The sequence below is a fragment of the Helianthus annuus genome, chromosome 12, assembly GCF_002127325.2.
Source record: "Helianthus annuus cultivar XRQ/B chromosome 12, HanXRQr2.0-SUNRISE, whole genome shotgun sequence".
NCBI lineage: Eukaryota > Viridiplantae > Streptophyta > Magnoliopsida > Asterales > Asteraceae > Helianthus > Helianthus annuus.
Window position 1 is genome coordinate 14,232,045 of NC_035444.2, and position 17,122 is coordinate 14,249,166.

The window sequence follows — 17,122 nt, forward strand, 5'->3', positions numbered from 1 at the left end:
AATACCTTGAACTCCTTTTTTTGTATTCAACATCTTCTCAGTTTCACTTCCAATGTCTTTAACCTGATATTAAAATTTTATTCAATTTTAATTTATATAAAAAACATAAAATAAAAAACTACATTAGTTCATTAATAAAAGTTATATTAAAAAAATACAAAGTATAACACACTACCTCACTCATCAACGTATCTCCACTTGTATCCGTTCCATTATCAGATTCAAGAAAGTTCTGTAAATAAAATTTATAAATATTACTAATCAAATTTATTTGATAAACCTTTTTTTTAAACTGGAAGATATTTACATAATAAGCATTTCGTTGATATGTTGATTGAGATATTATTTCACAGAAATCGCTCTCTACTGCTTCTTTTTGAATACCCAATCCAACTTCGATTCCATTCCTGAATGCCCTCAGATGAAATATCACATTACCAATCTTATCGAATACCAGTGTGTCACCATCACATATGTTCAAACTTTCACACAGTTTTGGCCATCCATCCTTAAAAGCATAAGTAACATGTAGTTTAGCTGCCATTAGATCCTAGTACTTACCACCTGCAAATACTTGGTAACTGCCGTTTAGCTCGTGGTTTCTGTAGAACATGTTAATAAATTCATCTGGAATTACCTGCAAGTTGTTAAAACATATTAATAATGATAATTACTAAATATGTATTACATTTCAAGTGTCTACAATGTTCACATTTAATTTACTATCAAACATTATGCTTACCGTAAGACCCAGTTTTGTGTAGTTGTTCTTTGTTATGTATGATTCACCATGCACATTGTTTATGAAAGGATAAACCTCCAACACTTTTTCCCCGATGCTTCTAAATAACAGCCATGTGTTTTTTAACAAATGAAGATTATTAACAACAACCCTCCAACCATCTGTTAATACTGGTAGATCATCCATGTGTCTAAGTCTTACCATCCAATGTCTACCGTCTTCATGACGAACCTCTATGTTCATATGTTGCCAGTCATTGCCCCATTTTTTTTAACAAATGCAACAGGTACCATCTACATTATACGGCTTGTATTAGGTACAAAGTAACATATTTAAATAATTCATACTGTGATAACCTTATATTTGATCAACTTAGAAACGGAAAGTACACATACCAACGAAAGCTCTTTAGGATCTTCCATCAGTTGAACAAACCATAGAACCATTTTGTACACTGCATTGCATAATACTTATTATTTGGAGTTCATATTTTTTATGGTTAAATAAGTTATTATAAAGTTTTATTAAGAATCATAAAAAACACATTAAATTTGCATAATTGATCCAAACATCTAATTCTGACTAAAATTCATAATTTTTAATGTTATGATTATTTGTAAAAAGAAAAAGTTATTTGTTACCCATTCTTTATTTACTTCCATATTCCCAGTAGCTATATGTTTAACATACAGATATAATATTTACATAATTTTAGAAAATAATTAATTAATTTAACCATTGCCTTCGTTCCTTAAGTATAAATTTATTCCTTTTATGAGTTATAGCATCTATCAAGTTTGTTAACACTCTAAATCCATGATATTCTTAACATGCAATCTATAATTACTACTGAATTTCTGTTTTAATCGATTTCCTGTTCATTCTCTATCAAATCTATACTTAAATATCTAAATAAATCAATGTATGATCCAAAAAATACTAACCGATTAACAAAAATGAAGATACGAATCTTACCTTTTCTTTGAAATTATACACCAATCTTTCTTCTGTACACTTTGATTGTCTACAAGATTATGTAAGAAAGGAACTTGAAAACCCTAACCGATGGTGTTTGTTGTTGTTGAAGTGATAATAGTCTTTTTTGAATTTTGATAGAATTGATTAATTAAAGGTAATGATGGTATTTCATTGAAACAAGGTATTGAAGTGACGTTTATTAATAAGCAACGGCTACGTAATAATTTGTTTTGTTAACATTTTTTATTATTTATCTTTTCTTTATTTAATATACAAATAAGAAAAAAATATATATTATTTATTTTAACAATTGAATTATTTAGATATTAAATATAAACGATTTTAATTACTTTCCGTATTAAAGACAATCTAATTTTTTTTAATAATTCATATAATTAAAGTATTGGAATTTCCATTATATTTTAGCAATTCAAATCTTTCCAAATATTATTACTTATTATATTTGTTATTTCATAATCTTTTTCAAACTTAACGAATTTTGTAACCTTATAAATACAACCGGTTTTACATTAAACCTATTATCTCAAATTGAATTTTGGCTTTTATTTTCAAACAATCATATTTTCAAAATCTCATGATGTCTCTTCTGAGTTTTTTAACAATGCATCTTTCAGTAGCATTGATGTTTTATGGGAGACAACTAAGGTATGTGTAATTAATTTTCCGTTAAACTTTTCAATTATTTATTTTAACTATTTATTTTATTTTGCAATTTTTTTAGCCAAAGTCTCTTATCATATTCGGTATCATCAAGAACATATTTACTGGTTTTGGTTGGTACTACATGACATGTCCAACGTGTTTGCATGAGGCTACTATGGAGATTGAGGAATATCTTCCACTTGATGGTTCTTTTGATTCTAAGAAATATGAAGTTTATGACTGCTCTAACTATGAATGTTTTGAACACATCATAAAACCTCTTCCGAAATTTAAGATCAAAATTGAAGTTGAGGACGATACTGATTCAACTCATCTTATATTATTTCATGATCAAGTTGTACATGATCTGCTGCTGAATTGCTAAAAGATAATGAATCGGTATATTTTCAGTTTATAATACTTTTATTCTATAATCTTTATTTTAACATTTGTAAAATATTAACAGATTGATGAATATTCAACATTTCCAAAGGAGATTAAATCTTTGGTTGGGAAGTTGTTTGCTTATAAGATTCAAGTTACCCATGAAAATATCGAAAATTTGATGAAGTATATGATATCACTGCGTTAAGCAGCGATTATTCTGTTATTTCCCATGTTAAAAAGAGCCTTTTGACTAAACAGGTAAAAATATTGCTTATGAGCAATACATATTATTACTTATTATAGTAAATTGTTAAATATTTAAGTAACTAATAAAAAATATTTTGCATTTACAGGAGGAGAATATCGCAAAAGGTAAACGTAATCTGTATGAGCTGTACGACGTTGATCCAGCATTTCCGAGTTGTTCTACAAAGCGTAAGATTGATGAAGAAAAAAATGGGAAAGATTTTCATTGAAGTCTACAGAGTTACTAATTAAGAATTTATTTTATATTTTTGTTTAGTGATGCGTGTGTAGTGTAATATAATTTAGATGTATATTTAAGCCTCTTTTTACACTTTTAGCCAAGTTTTAAATTTATAAAACACGATATTCACTAACACTAAAGACACATATGGGCAAGTGCACCCATCGTGGACGTAGTATAGTGTTGGTAAGATACCGAGGTCGTCCAAGGACACAAGAGCTTTTAATACCGGTTTATCCTCAACGTCTAATCAAATCAAAAAGTGAGAAAAATGTTTTAAACTAAGAAAAATAAAAACTAACTAAATGCTGAAAAATAAAATAAAATAAAAACAGATAGACAAGATGAATCACTTGGATCCGACACGTGTATTAGTATAACCTTTGATTATTTTTGCACTTTTGCACTTGTTTAAGAGATTATCTTAGTTATTGTAGTAGGCCCCTCTTTTGAAGGCGACGTTACCCTCAACCCAGTAGTTTGAGTCAGCAAGGATACAATCCTAAAGGGTCGGATTATTGAAAGATAATGAATTAAGTTATTAATGCAAATTGTGGTAGGCCCCGCTTTCGGCGGTGACGTTACCCTCGGCTAAGTAGTCTGAGTCAGCAGGGATACAGTCCTAAATAGCCGGGTTATAGTATTAATAGTAGTTAACTTATGAGGGGGTCAAAGAGTTTGGATCCCCGCCATCCAATACCTATGGGCATTGAAGGAGATCCTACTAAATTTGACCCAGGTCCCAAGCAGGACCTCTAAACGCTGAACAAGGGCAAGACCCTTACCAAACCGTTCCCTTAACCCCCGACCAGGTAGCCAACATACCTCCATATAGACCGTGGAGATATGAATGGTGAAAATCTTTTATTTTATATAGACAGTAAAATAACGCCAAGACACCACGGACAAACGATAAGGAAAGATCACCTTCAACATAAGTAACTAGTTATTAAAGTCATTAATACAAAACCAAATAAAAAGTGCAAAAGATTCAAAATAAAAATTATTATACTAAACACTTGTCTTCACCAAGTGATGTAAGAGACTTAGGCAAACATGGCCTTGATTGTCAAGAACTCTTACTATCAATCTTGGATCCCGAGACGACTCACACACTCTACGATGGACAATGGATGATGGTGGTGGATGATGGTGTTATGGTGGTGGTGGGTGGTGGATGAAGTGTGAGAGAGGTGGTGTGCCAAGGGATGAAATGGAATGAAACCAAGCACCCCTATTTATAGGCTGAACAGAAGGCTGGGCACGGCCCCGTGTCCGCTGGACACGCCCCCGTACCCGTCTGACATTCTCTCTCTTCATTAATTGTAATTCGCAATTACAATTAATGCGCCTGCTGTACTTTCACCACGCCCCCGTGCCCGCTGGACACGGCCCCGTGGTGGGCAATGGAAGCTTCTACTGGTTTGTCTTTTCTGCTGCTTCCTGGGCACGGCCCCGTGTTCGCTGGACACGGGGCGTGTTCAGTTTTCTGTTTTCTCTTCTTTGCCTTGGGAGGTGCCGTTGAGGGTCCGGGCAGTCTACTTTTGTTCCTTTTCTTGTATTTATGCTAGAATTAGTTATCTTTTTGCTTCTTTTGTGATTTTGAGCTCATTTCATCCTGAAAATACAAAAGGAAGACAAAAACACTCTTTTTCCAACATTAGTACTTAAAAAGGGTTAGTTTTATGCTTTAATTGATGTAATTTATATGTTGCATTTTCACACATCATTTAGTCACACGAGTTTAAAGTTTTGAATTTAAACTTTGTTTTATGTATTAGACTCGATTCTAATTTTTATAATTGAAGTTTTGGTGTTTTCCTTTATAATCTTTTTATTTATACTGAATGCTTTAAAATTCACATTTCTGAACTTGATATTGTAATATTTGTGACTATGTATAAATGGAACCTTTAAACTAAATTTAGAAATTATATAACTGAATATAACCGAAAATCAATTCAGCAAATTTAATAGATAATCTCAATTAATGCAAAATATATAAAAGACCTTATTTAAGCCTCTCATTTTGCATTAGAATATTTGTTATGCATAATATTTAATGAAATTCAAAAGAGACAACTTCTCACTTTCAAAGACATTCATACACACATTTCAATTCTTTATGTTCCAGTTCATCCGTATCTAGATTTTTGAAGGTAATTCTATATGTATTCATCATTAGTGCATGTTACATACAAGATGTAATTATCACCAATTCCATTTCCTTTAGCTATTCTACAATTTTAATATGAACAATTTTGTTTTCTAATAATTTTCTTTGTGGTTGTTGTTAATGAAGTTGTGATTATTCACATATACTATGTCAAAAAGATCATATAACTCGCGTTCATCTTTAAAGGATCAGAATTCATTACAACAAATATTTAACAGTAAGTGACATACTAAGTTATTCAGTTTTCATTTACCTAACCACAAATGATGCATTTTTTATATTAAATCTGTATTCATATTTGTGTTTTTTAGGTCCTATTATCAGAACTCCTCTTTCAGATATCTCAAATGGTAAATGCTGTTAAATCTAATTAAAACTATAATTTTTACATTTTATGTTTCGAATGCTACTAATTCTTATGTTTCTTACGTATTCTACCTTTTTAATTATTAAGTTGATTCACCTGCTGAAAGATGTAAGCTTCGAAAAATAATACTTGATGACAAGAGATCAAAGAAATCGTCATCATCAATAAATGTTCCTAACATATTGCCTGAGAACATAAGTTCGCTGCAGTCTTCTAATAATAACAAGAGATCAAAGAAATCGTCATTATCAACAAATGTTCCTAACATATTGCCTGAGAACATAAGTTCGCTACAGTTTTCTAATAATAACAAGAGATCAAAGAAATCATCATCATCAACAACAAATGTTCCTAACATATTTCCTGAGAACATAAGTTCGCTGCAGTCTTCTAATAATATTGATCGCAACATATACTCCTTTTCTCCTCATAGAAGTATAAATCATACAAGTTCATTAGTTTCAACCATAACAGGTATGTCTTATGTTTCTGTTGTCTTACTTTTCCATTATATTTTACTAAACAAGATGCCTATACTAACATTTATGATAAATTATGTAACCTTTAGATAACTCCAGAACCAAATCCACACCGTCAAATGAAAATCGTCGATATTCCATTTCTCCTCGCATCAATATTAGTAACAATCAAGTGGTATTTGGTACTACTTCTACAATTACAAGGTTGTCTTCTGGTAAACGTAAGCTTGAGCACAAGAAACGTGATACCACTCCTATACCTATGGTCAATTTGGATTCTGATGAAGATGATGTTGTTTTAGTTAGAGTGGACGACCCTTATAAAGGGGTATCTAAAGGTTTAATTCTATTTCATCTTTTTATGTGATATATTATACTGAAACTGCAATATAACCATTAATATTTTTTATTAGATTATTTGGACCATGGTGACCAAGTTCTTACATGCCAAATCTGTAGTGCAAAGTTATGGACATCAGAAGGTGGAAAAGGTCGAATAACTATTAATAAGATGTGTTATGGTATGTGTTGTGGGTATGGTAAAGTTGAGCTACCGCCTTTAAAGGATGCGCATCCGTCTTATCAAAATTTGTTTTCTTCCACAAATGAAAAAAGCAAGTTTTTCCAGAAGAATATTAGACGATACAACTCTATGTTCTCTTTTACATCTATGGGTGGAAAGGTTGATTCTACTATTAACAAGGGCAACGCTCCATTTATATATCGTATAAGTGGCCAAAACTATCATTGCATCGGTAGTCTTAAACCTTCTAATGGAAATCAACCTCGGTTTTGTCAGCTATACATATATGACACTGAAAATGAAATAACAAACAGACAGACATTATTCAGGTATGATTCATTATAAGCACCATCTTTTTTACTTAAATTTATTTATAAAAAACGATGTTCTATTATTATGCTATATTAACTTTATGTTGTTTATTTATATTTTGTCAGGAAAACACGCAAACCTTCGTCCTCTAATGATAAAGAGCTTGATGTTGAAATGATACAATATTTGAGGAATTTATTAGATTCAGAAAATATGTTGGTTAAGACATATAGGATGGTCAGAGACCATTTTCACGAATCACCAGAGGCCAACCTTAAACTCCGTCTTATGTATAAAAGAGAAAAAGATGACAGAATATATAACTTACCAACCACGTCTGAAATTGCTGCTTTGGTTGTCGGAGACATAGATAAAGCTATAGATCATCGTGATATTCTTGTGGAGACTCAGTCTGGAATGCTCCAGCGTATTAGTGAATTACATCCATCATATCTTGCTTTGCAATATCCGTTGCTATTCCCATATGGTGATGATGGATATAGAATTGATATTCCCCATAGAGATTTCATTGCGACACAAAAGAAAATAAAGCCAAAGTGCACCATGAGAGAATTTATTGCATATAGGATCCAAGATAGAAATTATGGTTTTTCCTTAATTCTTAATGGAAGAAGGTTGTTGCAACAATTTTTGGTTGATGCATATACTATGATCGAGAGCGAGAGACTACATTTCATTCGGAGACAACAAACAAAACTTCGATCTGAGACATTTGAAAATCTTCAGAAGCATAAAGCTAAAGGTAAATAAACTTTAAAAGACACTGGAAAGGCTGTTATACTACCTTCTTCATTTACTGGAGGTGCAAGATTCATGCAACAAAACTACCTTGATGCAATGGCCTTATGTAAGTCGTTCGGGTATCCAGATTTCTTCATAACTATAACTTGTAATCCAAAATGGCCAGAAGTAAAGAGATTTCTAAAAGATTCCACCATCAAAGCTGAAGACAGGCCTCACATATTGTGTCGATTGTTTAAAATTAAGCTTGATTCCATACTCAAAGATTTGAAGGATTCCAATTATCTCGGTGAGATTAATGCTGGTATGTTAGTTTATTTTTTACATTTCTTTTTTTCGTTTATAATTTGCAATTACTTTTATAAAGTACTCAATATGTGTTTTTTATTTTTTTAGTTGTTTATACGGTAGAATTCCAGAAGCGTGGTCTTCCTCATGCACATATATGCTTATTTATGAATGTCGATCACAAACTTCCTACTGTAGATCACATAGATCCATTCATATCCGCTGAGATTCCTGATAAAAATGAAGATCCAGAACTTTATTCCTTGGTAAGTGATTATATGATTCACGGTCCATGTGGAAATGCTAATTTGAATTGTCCTTGCATGGTTGATAAAAGATGTTCAAAAAACTTTCCAAATAAATTTTCACCACATACAACTGTTGATTCAAGTGGTTTCCCTGTATACCGAAGACGAGATTCCGGTCACACAGTTATAAAATCTGGTGTTAGTTTGGACAACAGAAGCATTGTTCCATATAACAAAAGGCTTCTAAAAAGATATCAAGCACACATCAATGTAGAATGGTGTAATCAATCTAGTTCAGTTAAATATTTGTTCAAGTACATTAATAAAGGCCCTGATATGGCTACTGCGGTTGTTTCTGGTGTTTCAAATCCAACCATTAAGGATAAGCCAAGAGATGAGATCAAGGAATATTATGATTGCAGATATATTTCAGCTTGTGAGGCATCATGGAGAATATTCTCAAACGAGGTTCATTATAGGTATCCTGCAGTTATGAGGCTTCCCTTTCATATGCCGGGTCAACAGAATGTTGTGTATGGTGCGGATGACGATATTGATAATGTGTTAAGCAAGCCTTCTGTTGCTTCTTCAATATTTGTTGAATGGATGAAATTAAACGAGTCAAATGAAAATGCTAGAAAGTTGACTTATGTCGATTTTCCTTCCAAATTTGTTTGGAAACCTCAAGATAGATCTTGGCAGGTACGTAAGACGTACCAAACTGTTGGTCGTATACATTCTGTGTCTCCTGCATTAGGCGAACCTTATTTTTTGAGGATACTTCTGAATAAAGTTAGAGGTCCCAGATCCTTTGAGGAAATACGTACTATTAATGGTCAGTTATTCCCGACTTTTAGAGATGCTTGCTACGCAATGGGGCTCTTAGATGATGACAATGAATATGTTGAGGCCATTAAAGAAACAAGTTTTGAAGGACATGCAGGGTATCTCCGAGCGTTATTTGCTACCTTGCTGTTGTCAAATACACTTTCACGGCCAGAGTTTGTGTGGGAGAACACGTGGAAATACTTAGCAGATGATATTTTATACAGACGTCAAAAAGAAACAAATATTCAAAGTTCTTAGCTGTCTTTCTATTTTACGTTCTACTTTTCCGTTTGATTATTAATAACAATTAATTTTTTTTAGGTTTACTTCTTCCTGAACATCAAATTAAAAACCTTACTTTGTTGGAGATTGAAAAATATTTACTTTCGAATGGTTCGTCGTTACGAGGATTTAACACGATGCCTTTCCCTGATGATGATTCGTTACGTGATGCTACTAATCGTCTAATCAATGAAGAGCTATCACATGACGTAGATCAAGTACAAGCTGAGTTTAATAATTTGCATCAATGTTTGACAGATGAACAACGATATGTTTTTGACGAAATAATGGCAGTAGTTGCAAGCCGTAAAGGAGGGTTATTTTTCGTCTATGGTTACGGTGGAACTGGAAAAACGTTTTTATGGAAGACTTTGTCTTCAGCAGTTCGATGTAGAGGTGAGATAGGTTTAAATGTTGCTTCAAGTGGCATTGCTTCGTTATTACTTTCTCGTGGAAGGACAGCCCATTCTCGCTTCCATATCCCAATTAATCTCACTGAAGATTCCATGTGTCATATTAAGCCAAATAGTGATATCGCAAAATTATTAAAGGAAACTCAATTGATCATATGGGACGAAGCACCGATGGTCCATAAACATGCCTTTGAAGCTTTAGAAAGGACGATGTTTGACGTATTTTCTGACGGTAGGAGTATTCGTTCTGATGTTCCGTTTGGAGGGAAAGTTTTTGTATTCGGCGGTGACTTTAGACAAATCCTACCAGTTATTCCTAATGGTACTAGACAACAAATAGTTTGTGCTTCTTTAAGCTCTTCATATATATGGTCAAAGTGCAAACTGTTAAGGTTGACTAAAAACATGCGCCTAACAATTGGAGCTGAAAGTTCTGATATGGACTCTATCAGGGATTTTGCGAAATGGCTGCTTGATATTGGTGAAGGTAAGTTGGGAGATGATAATGATGGTGAAGCAATTATTCAGATACCAGATGATCTATTAGTCACCGATAATTCTGATCCAATACAAAGCTTAATTGACTTCGTCTACCCTTCAATTATGGAACAATTTCGAAATCCTGGTTTTTTTTCTGAGCGAGCAATTCTAGCACCAAAAAATGACGTAGTTCATGAAATTAACGATCGATTGCTTTCGTTATTTCCAGGTGATGTTAAAGAGTATTTGAGTTCCGATAGCATATGTCAAACTGAACAAATGCTTGATTCATTTCAAGAAGGTTTATACTCAACAGAGAACTTGAATGCTCTTAAGATTTCTGGCTTGTAATCATAGATTAGTTCTTAAAGTTGGTGTTCCTGTCATGCTTCTCCGAAACATCGATCAACAAAAAGGTTTATGTAACGGTACAAGGCTAAAAATTACTTTTCTAGGCAAACGGGTAATAGAAGCTGAAGTGATATCTGGCGGTAATATCGGCACAAGAGTTTTTATTCCAAGACTTAATATGATTCCGTCAGACAAAAAAATACCATTCGAATTCCAACGAAGACAATTTCCTTTATCAGTTTGTTTTGCCATGACAATTAACAAGAGTCAAGGACAATCCTTATCAAAAGTTGGTCTGTATTTGAAAGATCCTGTGTTCACTCATGGTCAGTTGTACGTTGCATTATCAAGGGTCAAGACCAGAGAAGGAGTTAAAATATTGATATTTGATGCCGATGGAAAACCAACAAATAAGACGTCTAATGTCGTCTATAAAGAAGTCTTTGGTAGCTTATAATGTAAACTGTTGCTTTTTTATTCCATTAACATGGCAGTTATTTTTTATGATTTTCAGTATGTGTTGCTTATAAATAATAAGTATATTAATAACTTTCTCCAGCCCGGGAAGCATTTCCCGGGTGATAACCTAGTATATACATATAATAATGATTATAAAATTGAAACCAGGCTCACAGCTACTGAAGGCAAGGCAGAAGCAGAACGAAATAGTTTACCTTCAAACTAAAGAACAATGACTCGATTGAAGATCAGATTTCTTTATTTTTTTATTCTCAACAGAACAATTGTGAATTTTTTTAATCGTTGGGGAACTATGACGGCTTCAGTTTTGTTTTGGGGATTTGGTGGTGGTGGTGATGGGGGCGAATTTTGGTGATGGTGGTGGCGGTGGCGGTGGATTTGTTGGTGGGGGTGGAGGTTGGTTGGAGACAGGGGGAGGAGAGCTGAGAGAGATTGTTTTTATATATATTATTTTATTTTTAAAATCTGATTTATATTTGTTTTTAATATATATTTAAAATATACTAGTAAAATTACTAACATATCCTCATGTGCAAGGCACATGCCTTAACTAAAATTTTTAACCATGTTAGGGCCAAAGGACTTAGGCTGTAACGGGTTTTACAAATAAATAACTGTGACTGTAATTATTGAAGTTAAGGGGCATTCATTGCAATCCGATACAAACATAAAGGACGAAAAGTGTAACTTACCCATTTATTTAAAGTAAAATTACACAAATTTTTGAGCTAGTTTAACGAGCTTCGAGCTGGCTCGAGATTTTTTCGAGCCGAGCTCGAGCCTATATAATCAACTCGTTACAATTTTTTGAGCCGAGCTGGCTCGGTCCGTTTTTCTTCGAGCCCGAGCTCAAGCCTAGGCTGGCTCGGCTTGGTTCGGATCGTTTACACCCCTAATGGTTGCATATGTGAAAAGCCCTTATTGAGAATTTGAGCCGTTCTTTGAAGGTGTAATATCGTGTAAAGTTACAAATAAAATCTTTTTTTACTGTTTAACTTGCACGATTCCGGAAATCTAAATCTACTTTTCATAGATCTTGGTATTGCCAGGCTACAAATTCTTTAATATATTTTCATAAAAATATAAGATAAATACATGAAAATTTATACAAATATTCATAGATATATAAGTAAAATCATATATGAATATATCAAACATCTATCAAATGAATAAACACATCAAATTTTACGTAACCAACAAAATTCATAATCAAGTAAAGTCACACCTCTTGTTAAACTCAAATAGTCCATTTCCAAATCTTAATCCGAACATCCACCTCACACTCCACGTCATCACTACTCGCAGTAGTCACCGCTTTACCAACGGGTGGCGTAACCCGAACCCCTTTACAAACAACCCGAATCGGCACCTTCTTCGTCTTCAAGCTTCCGACCTTCACCTTAACCTTGGTATCAAGCCGAATCACCACCGGAACACTCTTCTTACTTTTCAAATCCGATTTCAAACCGCTACTATCCTCCACACTCCGCCCGTTCGCCGCCACAACCGTCCTCAACCTCGTAACATTCTTCTTCGGCATCACGAACGCCGGAATCAATCCGTGACCGACATCCACTCCGTTCGAGTCAATCGCAACCGAAACCGAATCAAATCCGAACGTTATCTTCTTGTTAGGGTTTCGGGCGGTTACGGTGAAGTTAAACTTCGTGTTTAGCTGATTCGATGACGTTAGGTTAAATTGAACGACCTGAAGCGATGTAACGGCGAACGACGGCCGGTGTGGACGGTAGAGTACGTAGAACGCACCGCCGGCTGCGGCGGCGATGAGGATTAGAACGAGGAGAAGGACGGTGATCCAGAGGCAGAAACGGCAGCAGCAGCTCCGGCGGTTGCGGAGGGCTTGAGGACGGTAGACTGGACGAGGTTTACTCGCCGGAAAGTTAGGGTTAGGTTTTCCGGTGAATTGTTTGGACGAAGGGTGGATTTTGTCAGCCATTGGATTGAATTGAAGGTGTTTTGATGTGTGATTTGGAGATTTGTTAGTGAATTTGCTGTTGAATATTGATAATGGTGTACAGAGAGTGTGATTGGAAGCCTGTAACTAATGGTGGAGGTGATGAAGAAGATGTGTACAGGGTTTGCTGTATGTTTGTATTCTACTCTACTTAATAATAATAAGTGTATTATACGGATGTAATCATTTGGGACTTGTGAGGTGTTTTATTTTACAAGTAACGTGTCCCTATGTCATGGTCAATTTTGTTAGACTGGAGCGGTTGGTTGGACCGGTTAAACCTAAAATCGTATTTTTTATTGGTTTGGTTTGGTTTGTATGGATTGGACTATTAACGGGTGAGTCGGTCGTTTTTTTTTATTTTGTGATTGAACCGGCAAATTTGAGTATGCAGGTGTAGTGACGGAGCTTGAATGAAAACTCACCGGAACTTTCACAATCTAAATCGGTGGGAGTCGAACTCTGAAAAATCCAATATTTTCCACTACAATTTTTTTTCTTGAAAATTTTCGGTAAATTTAACACTACGAGCGAAAAATCGGTGGGGATCGGGATAAAGTTTCGCCCTTGTGTAGGTGTTTATAGTATGGTTTTACGAGTTTTGATATGTTTCTGGACCAAACTGCTAACTAGGGTTTTAAGAAATGATAAATCAAACTGGTTGGGTTGGATGAGTTTGCCGGACTGACTTCTTTTATCGGTTGGTTTAATGGTTTAGTTTTGGCCATCTGAATCGATTTTTATATGTTTGTTTCTAGAATAGTTCGTATTGATTATATAAGTTGAAATAGTGAAGATGGTTGACGATTATAATACATAGTGTGTATGTAAATGAAAACGCATCTGGTAGTTGTTGACGGATATCAAGAGCATAGTTTTTTTTTTTTTTACCAATGTGACGGTGGTCCATTAGTAAAGACAAAGCCTTTGAAAATACCTAAGTTAGGAAGGGGAAGGTCTTGGGTTCAAGTCCCACAAACAATAGGTGATTAAAGAAATTAGCCGTTCAGAAAAGAAAAAAAAAAGTTATATACTAAACAATAAAGTTACTATAAAAGTTACCTATTAGTTAGTTATCTACTAAACAATAACTGTGTAAGTTACAATCATATATAATTATAAATGATAATTAGTTAACTTGAAGATGAAATATGAAACAAAATTATCACCAAATACAAAGGACATTGGTTTGCTTAGGGGTATAGAGTTGACTTTTGTTAATTTTGACCCTTATTATCTCACAAAGATAGTATTATTGAGACATCATACCCACCTCGTATAGGTGGGATCGCACTATCTCCTTTTCTAAAATATACACTCTGTATACCAAATATAATTAAACTTTGTTTTTTAATACATATGAATGGAATCAAATTCTAAAAGTGATGGTATCATACACCTAAACTTATAAACAAATTATTGTTTTGTTTGATTTACATCATAACTATCATTATCGAATATGATCATATACAATGATGTATTACAATTTACAACTTATTTCTTGTCATAGGTTTCTATTTTACCACAATCTTAAGTTGTGAAATTATTCATAACACCATTTGTAGTCGAATACACAAATAATGTTCCCATCTTTGAGTGTTTTGCGTCATGTTGCAGTTCCGTCTGCAATTGGGCATTATAGGGCGTTTTTCTAAAATAGGTGTAGTGAGGATATGAGCATTGTGGGGTATTATGTTAAAAGGGTGTAATAGAATTTAAATTAAAAAAACCATCAAAAATGATATTGGCCAAACAAAAAGATGAATAACGGTCATTGGCCAAAGAATTAGAACAAAGGCGTGGAAAAAAGAACGGCAAAAGCATTTTTTTTTTTTTGAAAAAAAAACGCTAAGGGGGCGGTCTAGGGGCGTTTTAGGGCGTTTTTTGGGGGTAAGAATGCTAGAAACCCTCTCATTACGGGTATAGTCTAACCACTGAAATATAGAATAACTGGTATACTGTTTATTTATTTATTTATGTTTTCATAATTACACAATGAGTCATGTTATTGCATGTAAAAGAGTAAAAAAAATTAAGAATTATTGTATCATTATTCCGTTGTTATGTTTAATTTTTTTCCAAAGCTCGTTCCGTTATTTTTTCGATCTTTATAAAAACAACTTCAAGTGTGTACATCAAACCTATATTTTTGAATGCATCATCGTAATGATTAGGTGTGTCATGGTTCGGTTTTGACAGTTTTTAGGTCAAACCTTTATTAACGTTTTTTTTTATCCAATGGTCCGGTTTTAAGTGTAAACTGCCAACCAAGCCTCGTTTGAAAATTTTGAAATTGACCAACCGAAAACTAAAAAACGATCGGCAAACAAAACTGATGACCGGCTTAGACAGTTTTACAGTTTAAACCGAATCGTGAACACCCTAGTAATGATTGCCCTTTATAAGGTAAGTGAAACATGACACATCAAAACTTATTGCAATGGTCATCAAACTAAAAAACAATTACATAATACAATAATGTGACAAGTACACATGTAAGAACCCAACAATAATGTGATAAGTATAAATGTAAGACCCCAACCTCAGGGACCTCACAGTAGGATTTGCATATTTAGACTTAGTTCTTAATCGGTAAAATCATTTGAATTGCAGTGAAAAACGTAAATTGTCGTTACATTAAAAACTTTAATACATGATGTGCTTTAAGTAATTAAAATCCATAGGATGCCAGCTCGGGAGGGGAGCAACTTTCATTCCACCGTTTATCAATTACATGACATACATAATAAAAGTGAGTTATACTGAGTGAGTCCTAGTTTTTAACAAAACCGTGAGCTTATAAACATTATTAAAAGACCTTATAAACATCTATCAGTCACATAATTTATCAATCAAACTATATCATCAACTGCCTAATTATCAGTCAAACTATACCATCAACTGCCTAATTATCAATCAAACTATACCATTAACTGCCTAAACTTGCTAGATAGGCTTACATCGGTATAAAACTCGAGTACCTACTACGGCGTCGCGCTCACAGATTTCATCATTACATCAATATCTTCTGTCAATTCTTCAATTTTTCAAATAACCATTCAATTGCCCTTTTAAACTTCAAATAAGCATCAACTACCAATTTATCATCATTACACATGTACTGTCAATCAATCAATGATATTAAACAGGTATCATCTATTAATATTAAACACGTAGTATCAATCAAGTACTTTGGTTTGTATATCTTTTGAGGCTGCATGCATATCACCCCAAAAAATTAAGCTATAAAAGTGGGCATCTAGAACTCACTTGATTGTTGTTAACAACTGAGTGCTATCGCACCAAAAGTAACTCGAACGTCACTTAATCTCCACGAGAATGCCACCTGATAGTGCCGGCAGACAGTGACGCCAGTACATTATCACCAGTAGTGCCACCCAACAGTGACGGTAGAGAGTGACGATAGTGACAGTTACCTCCATGTAGTATGGATGTCCACTAGGTGGCTCTTGGTAATGTCGTCAGCGAGAGTAGCTAGTGACAAGGCTGATCAACACAGTGTTGCCAAACCTGCGTTAGGACGTGACATCAACTCATTCATTCACAGGCGACATCAAATTCTATCTTTTTTTTTCTCCAACAGATCCGCTTTCATCCCCAAAACACAACTTTTTACATCCAAAATGTCTATTTTACTTCCATACAACAAAATCTATGATCCATTACTCTTATAACACGTAAAAATCCCACTTTTTATGAAAACCCAAGTTTCACCTTAAAACCCCAAAAACCCATTAAACTTCAAGTTTGGAATGATTCTTACCTGGATCATACAAATCAATGCTAAGATGATTAGAGAACAAGTCGAAACATATTCCAAGCCTTAAATCATGAATTCCTTGAACTTTGATTCTTGATCTTTACTTTCTCTCTCCAAAAA

General features: G+C 33.9%; 2 protein-coding genes across 2 annotated transcripts; one reads left to right on the forward strand and one right to left on the reverse strand.

Annotated features, from left to right (window-relative positions):
• The first annotated feature begins 2,558 nt into the window (after positions 1 to 2,558).
• Positions 2,559 to 10,766, forward strand: LOC110892488. The gene is made up of 11 exons (XM_022139648.1): positions 2,559 to 2,741; positions 2,850 to 2,921; positions 3,124 to 3,205; positions 5,745 to 5,783; positions 5,888 to 6,274; positions 6,369 to 6,617; positions 6,693 to 7,131; positions 7,240 to 7,877; positions 8,043 to 8,180; positions 8,273 to 9,490; positions 9,562 to 10,766. The coding sequence occupies exons 1-11, from the start codon at positions 2,559 to 2,561 to the stop codon at positions 10,764 to 10,766; spliced, it is 4,650 nt and encodes a 1,549-aa protein (XP_021995340.1).
• A 1,717-nt stretch (positions 10,767 to 12,483) lies between these two features.
• On the reverse strand, positions 12,484 to 13,203 carry LOC110894202 (NDR1/HIN1-like protein 13). Its single transcript, XM_022141391.2, has one exon. It carries the CDS (start codon positions 13,201 to 13,203, stop codon positions 12,484 to 12,486), a length of 720 nt encoding a protein of 239 aa, XP_021997083.1.
• Between the last annotated feature and the right edge of the window lie 3,919 nt (positions 13,204 to 17,122).

Coding starts and splice junctions, on each gene's coding strand:
- LOC110894202 (XM_022141391.2), bottom strand. CDS start 13,203: ATGGCTGACAAAATCCACCCTTCGTCCAAACAATTCACCGGAAAACCT.
- LOC110892488 (XM_022139648.1), top strand. CDS start 2,559: ATGGAGATTGAGGAATATCTTCCACTTGATGGTTCTTTTGATTCTAAG. Junction 6,618..6,692: donor TTATAAAGGGGTATCTAAAG/GTTTAATTCTAT, acceptor ATTTTTTATTAG/ATTATTTGGACCATGGTGAC. Junction 8,181..8,272: donor TCTCGGTGAGATTAATGCTG/GTATGTTAGTTT, acceptor TTATTTTTTTAG/TTGTTTATACGGTAGAATTC.